Genomic DNA, 15,704 nt, shown 5'->3' on the forward strand with positions numbered 1-15,704 from the left:
AAAGTGTAGAAGGAGCAGCAGAAGGGATTAATCAAGGGGACAAAGAGGTTATCCAGGAAGGCTTATTGGAGGAGGTGATGTCCTTATTGGGGTTTGAATCATGATTGGTATTTTAACAAGTAGCAAGGGAGAAAGTGTTTTGTAGGTGGAGGAAGCATCTTTGCGGTGCATTCTCACTCACCTCTGAGTGGCCTTTCAGAACAGATTGGAGGTGGAAGGGTCGTAAGTACATTGACCATGGAGTTTGTTTCCAGAAGGACTTGCAGGTGAGTCTTGCCACACACTTGCTGTGTGACCTTTAAAAAAATTACTTAGCTTTTTCAAAGCCTCAGATTCCTTTTCTGTAAAATGTAAATACTAGTAATGCCTACCTTAGAAAGTGGTTCTGAGTTTAAATGAGCTGGTGCTTTGCATATTGCTTGGCATTTGGTAGCATACAGTACTGATTGTTTTTGTCCCCACTCTAAATTTGATCCTCCAAGAACCCAAGGGCAACCCTTTCTATTACTACTTGTCTGCTTAGGTCACTAAAGTGTCATGAATATTAACCTCATTTTCTCTCATTAGCCAAAGACACTGGAGTCAGAATTGATCAGGCACGATCAGTGGTGCAACCAGATGGCCCTTGTAGGTGAAACAGAATATGACAAGCAAGTCTGGCTTCATGGGCATGTGACCTGTGTAGTCACACAGGACTCCACACTCAGAAGGGCCCCACACTTGGTTTCTGCTGTCACTGTCTTGAAATTATTTATTTATTTATTTATTTTTTTCGATATACTTTATTTAATGAGTAGATTGTTAGTTTTGAAATTAACAATGGTTTCTAAGTATTCAATAGTAATGTCTATATCATAAACAGTAATTATTTATAATATATAAAACATATAATAGTATCCTTTAGAGTCATGCTATGTGTTCTGAAATCCAATAAATCTAATTGAAATAATTGGTAATCCTGATGCTTTCTAACAATTTGGTCCTAAAGCTTCAAATTTTAGAAACAAACAAACAAACAAAAAGTACATCATTGAAAGAAGTTGTTGAGCGTTCTGGAATTTAACATAACTGGAGATGGCTACAAAAGAAAATGACCAGTGCCTACAGAATCACAAGGAATCACCTTGGGAAGATTGTACAGTAAACATTAAAAAGGGAAAAATCAGAAGAAAACAAAAGGCATCTTTTCAGAACTTTTTGTCAACTGTTCCCACAAACCAAGTCTGTTTTACAAAGTTGCACAAGTGCTTGGAATAACTCTAAAACAATTATTTTCAGAGTTTAAAGGCTTCAGAGTATACGTGATGCTTCCTAAAACAAGAAGTCTGCATTTATGCCATAAACTGACCTCTTTCCAAAATCTACTAGAAAAAAAAAAAGAAATTAAGTTTTAAGAAAGTCATGAAAAATTCACATGCAGCTAGTAAACATAAAAATAACAAACATACACACAAAAAAATCCCAAAAGCAATTTCATATATTTCTAGGCCTGAGACGTTCCTTGTCAGAAATAAAGATTCTACACCATAGAAAAGACAACATTACAACATACTAGTATTAAAATCTGCTGATGTATTTTAGTTCTTATTCTATTTCATACCTATCATTTATATAGTCTGCCTCCTACAAATTAAAAGGCGCCATTAGGAGGCTTAGACAAAAAGTGGCTCCAAAGCTGGTTTGAAATAATTTTTTATTGCCCAGGATATTTTTTTTTCTTGTGGCTTGTGTTTTTTTTTCTTGTTTTTTTAGTAACTATAAATTCAAGCTTAAGGAAGCTTGCCTTTGTCTTGAAAAACAAAACGAAACAATGAAGCTTGTATATCATTTGCTAAACTGATCTTGTTTTAAGAGAGAGATGGGAGTTATCTTGCAAGAGTAAAATTTATACCATGAATGATGCAGGTCTAAGTCTGTTGGTACTAAAAGGAGACAATAGCATTGTTGACAAAATTATTATCTGCTGGAGGCATTTGCGGAAAAGAAGCCCTTGCAAATTTCTAAACAACAGTAAACTCTGTTAGGAAATTCTAAAGTGTCTTACAGACCAGGAAGGGAATGAGGTTTTTAGTAAAATGCCTCAACAGCGTTTGAATAAAATACTGGATTTAAGAGTTACTGGAGCTTGGATATGTAAAAATAGGGTTGTAAGTTGGGTCATGCTTACAATGGTCTCAAGTTCAAATAAACTACTGTGACAATACACCACTTCACAGGTTACACGCTTTCCCAGGGGCTTTCTTTCCTTTAGTAGGTGCTGGCAGAAGGTGTGCTCAGTCGTTTTCCAATATAGATGCCTAGCCCCAAAGCCAAAACATGAGAAAGGAAGAGAGATGGAATGAACACTTTAAGAAATTCTGCAGAGAAAATACCCCCTTTCTTCATGGCTCCACTTATCCTCATGCTTAAAGAAACGGAACGTTTAGGGTGTCTGAAGTGGAACTCCTTAGGTGGAATGTTTTCAGGCCTACTGGACCAGTCGGACACCCAGTCTACAGTTTTCTTCAAAGCATCAATTTCCTTCTCTCCTTCTACAACTTCTTCTTCTGACTGAGAGCTATGGTCCCTGCTGGTGTGCATTTCCACATCAAACATAATTTGTCCATCTTCTTGTGGGGAAGGGCTGTCACAGTGAGAGCTGCCTCTTGAACTACTCTGTCCTGATTCATGTTGTGCATCCAAGAGAATCTTCTCCATGTCTCCATTGTGGATGGAGGATGAGGAAGGGACGTGTTCCAGCCCCCCGTTTTTCCCATTGCCATTATCATTGCCATTGGTGCTGTTCATGGGTAGCTCCACCCAGGAACTGTTGAGGCCGGCTGGCGGTGGCAAAGGCTGTTCACCTTCCTCGCAGTTGTTATTGTTGTTGTGCAGGGGCGGCGGCTGTTCTACTAAATGAGACGACATTGTCGGGCGCCTAGAAGAGCTGTGGCTGCAGCTGGACCGTCTCCGGTTCTCCAGCAGCAACACCGAAATTCTTTATTTTTGAACAAGGGACCCTGCATTTTCATTTTGCACTAGATTCTGCAAATTACATAGCTGGTCTTGGTGATGGGGTTGTTTTGGGGGAGGAGGGCGACCCATTCCTTCTGTGACACACGCCCCTGTTGCTTCAGGACTGCGGGATCCTTCTGTGAGGTCCTACCTGGGGGAAGGGCTGTGGCATCTCTTCCTACGGGTCCCTCAAGGTTCCTGGTCCAGTGCCAAGGCAGGGCAAAAACCCTCATCCACCAGCTCATCTGGCCCTATGGTGGGGCATTTACAAAGGTGAATTTGGCACACCTTCTGCCTTGGGGGAGCTCACATTCTGGAAGATGGAGAGAGTGTATATACATAAGCAACTGCAGCAGATTGATACATCCAGTGCTAGAAGCAGGGATACAGGTATTCTGGGATGTACAAAGGGATCAAATTTATTGGACATTTATGATCTTTGTATGTGGTCTTTTTCTCTAGGTTCTCTTGGCTGGAAGAGCCATTTTTCTCATGATTTTATTTCCCTGAATGAAGATCCATGGAAGGGAAGTTCAGTGCGATTCTTGAAAACTCAAAAAGGCACATGGCAGGTTCTGGAAAGTCCATCTCCCCGGACAGTGTGAATGGCTGCTGGTGACTGCAGTTTGGCAGACAGGTACCTGAAGCTGTCGGGACCTTCCTCAGAAGGTCCTCTAACATATTTTTCAATAACACATCCCTCGGTAACCTCATCCTTCCCCAAATAACTGTATCTTCCTCCTCACTTGGAAATGCGTTGAGTGTTAACCTGTGCTAGAGGTGAAACGATTCTAAAAAGGAATATTCATTCATGCTCTCAATTATAGAATGTTTTCACTGGTCACCCAAAGAGATGATTTGGGGGGAGATTTAGGTTTTTCTTTTCTCTCCTCCTGACAAGAGTTATGAATAAATGTCTAGATGGAAGGTGGCCCCCAATAGAAAAACTCTTATCTCTTTATTCATACTGAGCTCCATTAAGACAGGGCCTGTGTCCTATTGATCTTCTTCTCTGCTGTGCCTAGCACAGTGCCTGATAGCTGATAAGGGCTCACACAACAGCTGTTGAAATTGAATAGAATAATAACGGAGTGGCAGTGAATGCCTTTGGGAACACGAGTATCAAAAAGCAATTTTGAGAGGTATAATGGAGCTTCTGTAGCTTCAGCTGCTGAAAAGTAGCCCCCTATGCCAAGGTCCTGGTCAATTCAGGGTCCCGGAGTGCATAACCTTTGCATACCAGGGTTATGCCTCCTTGATGCCAAGCAGTTGGATTAACTGATTCCAGCTTTCCCTGCATTGTCCAGTTGTGTGCTGTTCATGTGGAGAGAATCACCGAGCATTCCAGTTTCTCTTTAGTCACATACACTGAGGCCTAAACCCCTCTCCAGAATATTTCCCAGGCGACTTGATTCCATGTGGTGCATTATTCTGTTTAACTTAATACCCTTTCCCAGCAGAAACAAGAGACCTGGCCTCACTCACAGCCAAGACATGAATATGCACGTCTTTCACAGAACGCCGCTGCTGCCGTGCTTTTCAGAGTGAAATCCTACCTTAGGACGTTGACACTGCTCCTTGAGAAGTCACTGGGAGCTGGGAGCCCGTCTCCACTGACATCAATCTGGCCTTTTGATTCCAGTCATGTTCTCCAACAGCCGAAGAAAGCATTTCAGGTGAGCAGGAGCTCTCGGGAGCTGAACTTCTGCTCCTTATTTCCTCATGAGAAGGTCTAGGGCTTCTCGTAAAATAACATTTAGCATTTGTTTTATTTAACAGGAAGAGAGAAAGAAAAACCGAGTAAAACAGAATACATTTAAAATAGAAAATCTTTGTGGTTGAATCTCGGAAATCAGACTCTTGCCCCTGATGTTTTCTTCCTTCTCTGTGTACCAAAGAGCAACTTTGTTGTTGATCAGGTGACCAGTACTGCTTTTATTATTACATATCAGTCACATAGCACTCGATATGTGCAAAGTGACTTACAATCGTGCGTTATGAGTTATTAAACAGAAAACAATTCTTTGAAGAGAACAGACTTTATCTGGAGAGCCTACTGCTCTCTGGTTCCTTTAACTCTGGCAGAAAACATGAATGGCTCATTTTCACTCCTGAATTTGAGCACTGTTGTACACAACCTCCAAATTTTACACTTTATCACTTTGGTGAAAACTGAAACACAGATACAGTTTTTTTGTGAAATTTTTTAGCCTTTTGTAAAAACATCCCTTCTGCGGTACTTGCAATATTGGTAGTTACAGTGAATTTAAATTAGAAAAAGAGAAAGTAGGTTAGAAGGAAGAAGAGACTGACTTGGGTTTAAAACAAATGTCACCTCCACTGCCATTCTCCTAATGCTGGCTCTCATTGTTTGGGGCAGGCAATTAGAAAAGCTTATTCTGTCTCCCCTCTCCACAGTTCACCATCCACAGGGAGGGGTGGATAGAAGTGAACATGTTGCCCTTTTCTTAAACTTGTACATGGCTTTCCATTGCTACCCAGTGACTGACACACAGTAGACACAAAGCAAACTTTAGCTGAATTTGTTGAAATTCTCATTTATGATACTCCTAGGCTACAAGAAAGGAAAGAGAGGGACTTTTGATTGATTACTAATGAGATGGAATTCCCCCTTCCCCAAGTTTATAGAACTTGTGTGTGGGTATGTGTGTATGTGAATTTCCTGTTTTATGCTCCTTATCTATTTTTCTGATGTGGTGGGTGTACTTTTCTTGGTCTCAACATACGAGTATACTCTTTAATTAACTTTCTTGTAAGATGTTATGGGCCAGCTCTTAGCTCTCTTGGTCATGAATGTGTGTGCATGCAGACACACACACACACGCACACACACACACACACACTACAGCACTACTCTGTGACGTGACCTCTGCTTTGCATCATTACTTGGTTAACTGTGCTTAAACTGTTTCAATAAAGAAGTCATATTCTTTTCTATAAACCTTGCTGTTACTCCCTGTCCCATACCTACAGTGCATGTGAACAGTGCTAACATTGTCTAGGCATTTAAGGCTCACCAGCGTAGGCTCAGGCATGGAGTTTAACTGAATTCCTTCACTCAGGAGGCCTAAGCTATATGCTCTGGAGAGAGCACTCTCCCTTCTGTTCGGAAGCCTTTCCCAGGTCCTCGCTGCCTATTGCCCCTCTCTGCAGTCTGCTCCATTTTTCCATCTATTCTGCATGAAGTTGGTAATGAAGGACTAGAAAAGGAATTTATGTTCAATGAATGCATGAAAAAGCACTCACTGCACTCCCATCATTGGGCAACTTGCAGAGAAGACTTGGCCCCGCCCCGCAGGAACGTAGGCTTGGTTGGGTGTTTGAGCCATAATGATACGAGGCCATAAGTTGTTACACATTTGAGGGAATGGTTCAGATAAGTGCTATGGGAATCAAGAGGGAGAGAGCTATGGGAATTGAAGGGATGGGGAAGTACTGCTAGAGAAAATGGGACTTGGGATCTGAAGGGTGGCTAGTTTGGATTGCAAAGATGCTCCAGGCAAGAAGAAAACGTCTGAAATGGGCTCTCTCTTAAGAGAATGGGAGGAAAAATGGAGTCATGGGACAGGCCTGGTTATGGTGTGGCCTTGGTGCCAGGTGAAGCCTGGGCTTTGGGCTAAGGACCTGCGGGAGATTTCTGAGCTGAGCTAATGGGAGAAGTGTTTTAGGAGGATGACTCTGCTGGTATCATGGGGGAAGAAATAATGAGGAAAGAGCCTGAAGGGAAGGAGATCCTTCACCTGCACTCCAGTTGCCGTGTCAGAGAAGGACTTCATCTCTGGAGGGCAGTCAGAGTAGACAGGCTTGGCCAGATATAGGATTTAATAACTGATTGAACATGGATCAGAAGTTTAAAATGTGACCTTCTGGTGGGGTCACTGACAGTGGCATGTAAAATGAAAGGAACTCTATTTCTGGTCTTTGGTGAAAGAATGAGAGCGCTGGAGCACAGTCCTCTGAGTGATGAGCTTTCTGCCTCCCAGCCACTTTCCTTCTTTCGTAATCACCTAGGGATTATTGGGCTGTTTTGGTGACACCCTGAGTTGTGGGAGATTTCACAAGGCCGTCAAAGGGCCTGCGAGTTCAGTGCCTCTCCTGCACACACAAATTCATTCTGCTGCTCCCATGCTTTGCTGGAAGCAGGGGGTGTATATGTGGAAGGATTTACCAGCCTAGACACAGGGTGCGGCCATTTCTTCCCAGGGCATAGGGAACTCTGCACCACTCTGCTCTTTCCCCAGGGTTCTGTCCCGAAAGGGCCTACGTTCTCTTTGCTCTCAGTTTTTTCCAACCTATGATCATACTTCATGCCCTCCTCCAATGTGCATATGTACACACACACACGCACACACACACACACAAATATATATGCTTTTTATTTCTCTACATCTCCTTCAACTCTTCCTTTACCTAGGCAAAGGATATTTATCTCATCTTGGGGTACGGAATGTCAGGGAGGCTTTGCTCTTCTTCACGTTGCATCTTTCCAATTACTTTGTTTATGTCAGTGCTGAGGCATTTGAAGCCAAGAAGTGACTCCTGTGGGTTTTCTACTTTATGCTGTCTCATCTCTTCCTTGAGGTAATTAATACCACATCAGGAAGTTTAGGAGTAATAATAAATATTAGGAAAAAAATCCTGACTTATAATTCAATATCTGAAACAAATTTGGGGATGGGATTATATTGTGCTGTTTTACTTAAAATTGCGTTTTCACCATTTTCCTATCTCATTTAATATTTTTCTAAAACAAGATTTCTAATGACTGTATTATTTATTTAACTACATTTCTATTGTTGGAATTTATTATGTCTTAGTCTGCTGGAGATGCCATGTCAAAATACCACAGACAGGGAGGCTTGTAAACAGCAGAAATTTTTTGCTCACAGTTTTGGAGGCTGGAAGTCTGAGATGGGGTGCCAGCATGGTTGTGTGAGGGCCCCCTTTCAGGCTGCAGACTTCTTGTTGTATCCTCACATGGTATGGCGCTTTCTGGACCCTTTTTTAAAGGAGCACTAATCCCATTCATGAGGGCCCCCCCCTTCCTGACATAATCACCTCCCGGAGGTCTCACCTACTAATGCTATCACCTTTGGGAGTTAGGATTTCAGCATATGAATTTGGGGGGGACGCAAACACTCAGACCATAGCACTTTGTTTCCAAGAATTTTTTTTTTAATTTCAAAATAACTTAGTAATAAAAAACATTGTAAGTCTTTGGCTACATTTCTCTTTATTTTCTTATTATGAATTCCTAAAGAGGAATTACTGAGTCAAAGCACATGAACATTTGAAGAATTCCTGTAATTATGTCCAAATTGCCCTCCAGCTAAATTGTTCCAAACATTCCGAACTGTGGCACCTATTTATTTATACTGAGGGGCCTCATTAAGTGAGTATCATCAGTTATAGAATATTCTTCATCTTAAGGTTCTATTTTTCCGTCCAATCTTGAGGTTCAACATCTTTCTTTAGTAGTGAGGTTGAATAAGCAAAAGTATTTTGGAAGCTTTCTGGAGAAGTGGGACTGGAGCGGGTTTGTAAGGGAAGACGGGAAAAGGTCTTGATAGACTTGGGAAAGGTTTCCCGCCTGTGCCCAGGAAGGCAGGTGGGAATGTGGGATAAGGAATGAGAAAATGAGAGCTCAGGCAGGATGGGAGGGTGAGGGGACCTCCTTTCAACTACTCATGAACTTCAGGGTAGTCACGCTCACTTTTATTTGGCAACCACCATATTAAAAAAGAAAACCTCCCTATTTTTTTTTTTTTCTGAGTAAAGTAGAAGACAGGAAAACTGTAAGGCTGACATACAGCTCGTTCCAAGTGGGACTATTTGCTGGCTAAGCAGTAGATCAGCACAAATTATGAGCATTTAGACATGTGTTAATTGAGGGTAGGGGGGACACTAGATGATGCGTTCCCCCTAGATGCCCTTGATCTTCCCCCTCCTGATTCCTGAAACACAAATTAACACTCTTAGTCAATACTAGAAAACATATGGTAAGAATAAACACTACCCCATAAAGAATCTCACCCTGGCTTGTCACAGGACATTAACTGACCCATACTGGCACCCCTAAGGGGGTGGCAGCAGCAAATTACAATGGAAAAGTTACTATTTTCCTATTTAACTTTCTATTTCAGAAGAACATCCTTTGAATGTCTAACAACAATAAAAGAAAGTTGTGTGTGTGTGTGTGTGTGTGTGTGTGTGTGTGTTGGGTCTTGTGGTCTGCCTCATTCTCACTCACGTGTGATCCGACTGTTGTTGCTTTGGAATAAGATGGGCCTAATTGCAAACAATTAGAGGAATGAGTACATGATACATTTTGAGAAATTATCTGAATGACTTCGCAAACAATGTGTGAAATTCTACCAACGCTAAGCCATCTCCCTGTGTCAAGCAGTGCCCCTTCCTCAGGGAGCTCCTAGGTCGTGGGAAGTCCCTTGGCATGGATTAGTTCATCACTTGGCATTCTTTCTTGAAAGGAGAGATGGAGCCTCTTAAAAGGCAGGGTGCTCTGGTGGGCTCCCCAGGAAGGACAGCAGTGCCGGCCCTTTGGCTGAGATCTCTCTGTAGGCAATGCTCTCTGGTCTGACGGCCTTCCATGCTCCATCCTCCTGAGTGCCTCCCAGGACTTTGGGACTTTGCCTCCCCTGCTCTGCATGTAGGCAGAATGATGGCCCAGCTGCCCATGTCCCAGTCCCTGGAAACTGTGAGTGTGTTAGGTTACATGGCAAAGGGAACTAAAATTCCAGATGAAATTAAACTTGCTAATTAGCTGATCTTGAGATGGGAAGGTTATACTGGATTAATCAGTTGGGCTCAATATAATCATAAGAGCTCTTATAAGTGGAAGAGGAAAGCAGAAGAGAGAGAACCAGAGGGAAGTCAGAGTGAGGAGTTGCCTGAAGTTGATAGCTTTGAAGATACAGAAATGGGGCCCTGAGCCAAGGAATACAGGTGACCTCTAGGAACTGGGAAAGGCGAGGAAATAGATTATCCCTTAGAGTCTCCAGAAGAAATGTACCCCTGCTGACATCTTGGTTCTAGCCCAGTGAGACCTGTTTTAAACTCCTGAAATCCACATTTGTGTTATCTTAAGCCATTAAAGTTTGTGGTATTTTGTTACAGCAGCAATAGGAAACTGATACAAGGCCCAATTTGTTTATTGCTTTCAGCCTGGTACTCCAGTAGAGACATTGTCTGAGCTCCTACCAAACTCAAGGTTGTACTGATTCTCTTGGCTGGTATATGCTGGTTATTTAATAGAAGCTTATAAATGTCAGAAATAAGATGCCTGAGATACCTGGGAAGATGCTGCAGAATATTCCTAAATTGGGTCAGCTGGGTTGGGGAGGAGATAGGAAAGATACAGGGGTGGCACTTTAAGGCTCTAAGCATTTTTCAACTCCTAAGTAGTACTTTTGTGATCCCTGTTTAAATCATTAAGATCTACTGTCCCCTTGATTGTGTCCTTGTGTTCCTGTTCAGCCCAGACAGTTTGCTCTAGGAAATCTGTGCTATTCAGATCATGAAGAATCATGAAAAGAGGTTTTTGTCTTTAAATATTGAGCTGACTATAAACATTTATTCATTCATTTATCCAATGCAAATCAACTTTAGGTTTTTTGTTGTGTAAACTGGCAGGAGGATACTGTCTTCTCCTCAAAAAATGTAAACCTGTAGAAGCCTGAGAGCAAGGACTCACATCTGCCCTTGAAATATTTACCCTCTAGTCAAGGAACTGAGACAAATTAAAAACACACCCTGTTATAAGGGAGATGGGGGACATTCCCTAAGAGAGGCATTAACAAGGGGCAATGTGAGTTTAGAGGGTCAAAGAAAAAATGGATTTGGTTTTTAAATCCATCCAGTGTTTAAAATGGGACAGATCATCTATTGCAAAGGTTCGTTGTACTTTGGACGTAATGTAGTTGAGTGTCCATGGCCAGTTTGGTTTGAGAAACAAAACTCTCAGTGCTGCCACAGGAACAAACCAGGATTTACTCGTAGGGTCAGAGAAGCGAAACACTTTTTAAAAAATGCGTTTACTTTTTTCAGGTTTCATAATAATGATGCAAGTGTGCAATAGCAGCATATTGTCCTCGAACAAAGGGAGGAGGCTATAAATATAAATGGTCAGAGTGTGACAACGTCCTAAGGATGTGGACCATACAAGAGTGGCTTAAAATTGAGTGGCTTTGTTGTCTAAGCTCAAGTAATGAGCCAAGCAAGTATATGTGAGTCATCCTACTTCTGTTTCCAAAACAGACTCACTGACCTGATTTAAGAGGCATTAAAAGGGACGAAGTTGACATTTGCAAATATATTTAACTTATTTGTCTTGCAGGCAGAGAACATGTTGGGGCAACTTTCAACTGCATAATGTGTGGTCCAGGAGCTTTGATCTCTTTATGCTTTCTTTATATTGAAAAAAAGCTTTGAAGTATCTTGGAATAATGAATACAGTAGATGCCTGTTGTAATGGGTTGCTATGAAATTGATTTGACTCTACCAAGGGTCAACTCTTGTCTCCTGATGAAACCCTCACGTGCTGTAAAAGCCTTTTGCCTCCCAGTAACCTAAGACAAGAGTGTTAGTCATACTTCCTATTCTCAGCTCAGGGTGGGGTATTTACCATTTAAGTTTCTCCTTCAAGTCATTGATTAGATAGCATATCTGTGCCAGAATGGCTGTCACATTGGCCAATACAAGCGGAAGTGACATGATTCCCATGAATCTACCTCCAGGTGATTTTTTTTCATTTGTAAATAAACTTTTTGAGTGATGCTGGTGATTCTGACATGGTGCTTTTTCTTATGACTATTCCATTGATCAGAGAAACTAAAGCAAAACCTAAAAATGACCGTCTCTTGGATATATATTATCCATGGATCATAGATAGGTTTAGTTTGATTTTACCTGACAGTTTAGAGCACGTAAAAAAGAAATCTTGTATTTGATCAGCTGAATATCCGTTCTGAGTATCGGTCCTTTGCCCAGGTGTTCCAAATTTGACCAAAGAATTGGGAGCTCCTGAGCTCCCACCTATCCTGGACCTTGGGACTCAGAGCCAAGAGTTCCTGAAAGGGGGTGGCATGCATCTGTGCTGGACACTGTACCCCTTAGTCATTCTTCAACAGCTAGAACACGGGTGAAGAGCATATTTGTCCCTCCACTAAGCAGAGATAAGTTTTCTTTTTCTCCTTTCTTTCCTGCCTCCCATCACATTCTGGTTTTTTCATAGTCCCAGACTTCTGGTTGTGTGGCCTTACTACCTCAGAAGTAGAGATGGGAATCCAGGAACAGTGCACTGAAGTGGCTGTTTGTGATTTCTTTCTTTTTTCTTTTTTCTTTTTTTTTTAAAGATTTTATTGGGGACGGGGAACAGGACTTTATTGGGGAACAGTGTGTACTTCCAGGACTTTTTTCCAAGTCAAGTTGCTGTCCTTTCAGTCTTAGTTGTGGAGGGCGCAGCTCAGCTCCAGGTCCAGTTGCCTTTGCTGGTTGCAGGGGGCACAGCCCACCATCCCTTGTGGGAGCTGAACCAGCAACCTTGTGGTTGAGAGGACACATTCCAACCAACTGAAGATTTTATATCTTCTCGGTGATATAAAAGATATATTTTATATCTTTTCGGTGAGGCTAACTCGATAGCTGGGTACTGTTTTGAGAAGAAGGTGGGGACAAATGGCTGGACCTAAGTAACAAGTATCTCTCCTGTGGTGGGGAGGAGATTTTTTTATGGCTTAGAAAGTGTAGCTGTAGACTTAAATAATGAGTATTGGAATTCCAACAACAAGACATTGGTCTTTAATAAACTCTAAGTAATGTCCTCTCACTGGATTGACTTTCACTTCAGGAAGATCAGTTTGTGGCCTGAAATCCATTCACAGTGCTCCTTTAATGAGAAAAATAGTGACTTGGGATGAGGGAGGTCTGTTTAGAGCACAAATACTATGTTTCCCCAAAAATAAGACCTAGCTGGACAAGCAGTTCTAATGCATCTTGTGGAACAAAAATTAATATAAGTCCCGGTATTTTATATTATATTATATTTTACATTGTATCATATATCATATCATATCATATCATATCATATCATATCATATCATATCATATCATATCATATCATATTATATATAGCTGGTCTTATATTATAGTAAAATAAGACAGGGTCTTGTACTAATTTTTGTTCCAAAAAAGACGCATTAGAGCTGATTGTCTGGCTAGGTCTTATTTTCGGGGAAACGCGGTAGCCATTATTACAATTTTAGATAACCCAGTCTAACAGAAGGCCATGTGATTGAAAGAACAGATGATAAAATCTAAATATGAGTAGAGCCTGGGAATACACTTTCTTCTAGTGCTGACTGTCTAGTTGTATTTGTTATCTAACCCTGTAATTAGGATGGCATTCAGAAAATATGAGGAAAGTTGGTATTCTTTTCATAACGCCCAAATCTTTGCATTGCTGCATGAAACTTTTGGCTTCAGCTTTTCCCTGTTCATTAACCATGCCAAAATTTTTAATCTAACACCACTGTTAAAGAGTGGCAGGCTTCCAGGGAAATATATCAGCCAGGCTTATTAATTTCATGCCAAGTGCTGGAGGCGTGAATGTAGAGAACGCTGTTTGACTTTGGATAATAGGAATCAGGCAGCTTAAAGGCAAGGGATAAAGATCAGGAGCCCTGTGTCTCAGGAGGAGGGGCAGGTGCAGGCTTCAAGCAAGGCCTTCAGGCCCAAAGGGGCAGCCCATGCTTAAAACAATCTGCAGTGCATTTTTTTTTTTTTTTAATTTGGCGTGTGCCTCTCACAGCTTAACAGACCGCTGCTCCACAAAGAGGGGTAAACAGAGAAAGGGAAATTAAAAAGGGAAGTCCCAAGGTAGACAAAAACAAATTAGGGCAAACAAATTACACAGAGTCAACAAATAAACAAGGGAACATCTGTGAATATATTTCTTGGATTTTCTGATTCTGAATGCAACCTGAGAAATGGTAGAGGGAGGTGAGCAGTTTAATCTAGAGTAAAGTTCTTTTAGGAAGAAGTGAGCAAGCTGAACACAAAAGAGTGAGAGGTACTTAGAAATCTAACTCTTAGCAGTGTGCTATAGGAGGGGTTTAGAAACATTTCAAGGGTGCTGAGCAGCCGAAGGTGGAAGGTAGCTTGGGTGAGCTGGTCTCTTTGTTTTCTCTGCTGCACCCTGTCTCCCTTGGAGGGCAGTTGCTACTGTGGTTTCTGTTGACCTTCACATAGAAAAGCGCTGTAGAAATAGAAAGAGGTGGCAGGCTGCTCACAGCAAAACAAAATAAAGCAAGCAACATTCCAACAGCGATGTGTTCACCTTATTCATTTTTCACATCTAGTCCTGGTGGGCACACTTAACTCTTCTAACCCATTAGACGCTTGCCAGATCTTGACTGGCTATTGGGAAACATTTGAGCTTCTCTTCTGGCAGTTTGGTCACTACTGACACAATTGACCTTTTACCTCAAGGCTGGTGAGACAGACTCAGGGTTTTAAAGGAAGTTCAGCCTATTGCGTACTGTTAACCAAAGGCAGAAACAGTGCTGCTAAATTTAGAGACTTATCTGTCTTTATCTAAAAAGTTGGAATTGGTTTACAACATCTTCCATGGATCCTCTCACTGTAGAGAATGGGCAGTTATAATATGGAGGTGAAAAAATGATAAGTATTTGATTTAGTCATTGCAAAAGCTCAACTTATACTCATAATTTCTAAAACTTCTCCTTTGGAATTTTTTTAAACTTCATAAAGTATGTGGTTATTTATGGTCTAAACTATTCTTTTTCTAATCTTATTGTTGTGCTAAATGCCCTATATATCTTTCCTCTCTTTTGCTTCCATCATGCGGGTGATAATAACCTACTAGAAACATTCAACAAGGTGGGAACTTTTTTGGTAAATGAAAGAAGGAAATGAGTGTCCAATTCTCCCCCTATTCCTCGCTTATATAATTTTGCTTTATTGTTTGTTCCTAAATGGGGCACAGCAAGTGATTTGTGCATTAGAAGAATTATACTAGATGTGGCCAGTTTGCAAACTTAAGAATGGTACCACTGTATTAGAAACACTCTAGGAGTTAGGATTTGGTTTATGAAGTAACCCGTAGGGAGTAACAGTAAGCAGAAAGTCAATACTAATCAATAACTCATTAGATTGGTAGTGGGGATATCATGGCAATTTACATAGCTGAGGTGGGCCTATTAATGTGACCTTGGTTGAAATATTTGATTTCTGCGTACTTGCCGATTTGTAAAGTGGGCATAGACATGTTTGTTTCTTCCTAGTCTTTAAAGAAAACGTAAGAAGTCCAGCCAGTCTCTATGAGATACTTCCAGTGCTGGACAAAAATTGACTATAAAAATACCAGCCTCCATTTATTATTAATTCTCAAGTCATAGGACTGCAAGGGGCCTTGTGAGGTCAACCTATTCTCATCCAGACTGTGGTGCTTGTTACTTGAAATCTTGCAGATGCACCATGATGGATTATTCCAAATTCCTTTGTGTCAAGGTATTAAGATGAGGTACCCAATTACTTTCAAAGCCCCACTAAAAACTCATTGTAGGATGCAAGAAATCAATATCATCAAATATTTATCGGGTGTCTATTGGGTGCTTTGTGTTTCATTTGTAACTATTTGCCATGATTTAGAG

General features: G+C 41.2%; 1 protein-coding gene across 1 annotated transcript; it reads right to left on the reverse strand.

Moving 5' to 3' along the window:
• Positions 1–2,058: 2,058 nt before the first annotated feature.
• Positions 2,059–2,944, reverse strand: LOC308492294 (BCL2/adenovirus E1B 19 kDa protein-interacting protein 3-like). Its single transcript, XM_081037121.1, has one exon. It carries the CDS (start codon positions 2,905–2,907, stop codon positions 2,248–2,250), a length of 660 nt encoding a protein of 219 aa, XP_080893247.1. The 5' UTR covers positions 2,908–2,944; the 3' UTR covers positions 2,059–2,247.
• Positions 2,945–15,704: the final 12,760 nt, after the last annotated feature.

Source organism: Rhinolophus hipposideros (assembly GCF_964194185.1).
Source record: "Rhinolophus hipposideros genome assembly, chromosome: 3".
Classification (NCBI taxonomy): domain Eukaryota; kingdom Metazoa; phylum Chordata; class Mammalia; order Chiroptera; family Rhinolophidae; genus Rhinolophus; species Rhinolophus hipposideros.

Bases quoted from the DNA above. Each gene is read 5' to 3' on its own strand.
- LOC308492294 (XM_081037121.1), bottom strand. From the start codon at position 2,907: ATGTCGTCTCATTTAGTAGAACAGCCGCCGCCCCTGCACAACAACAAT.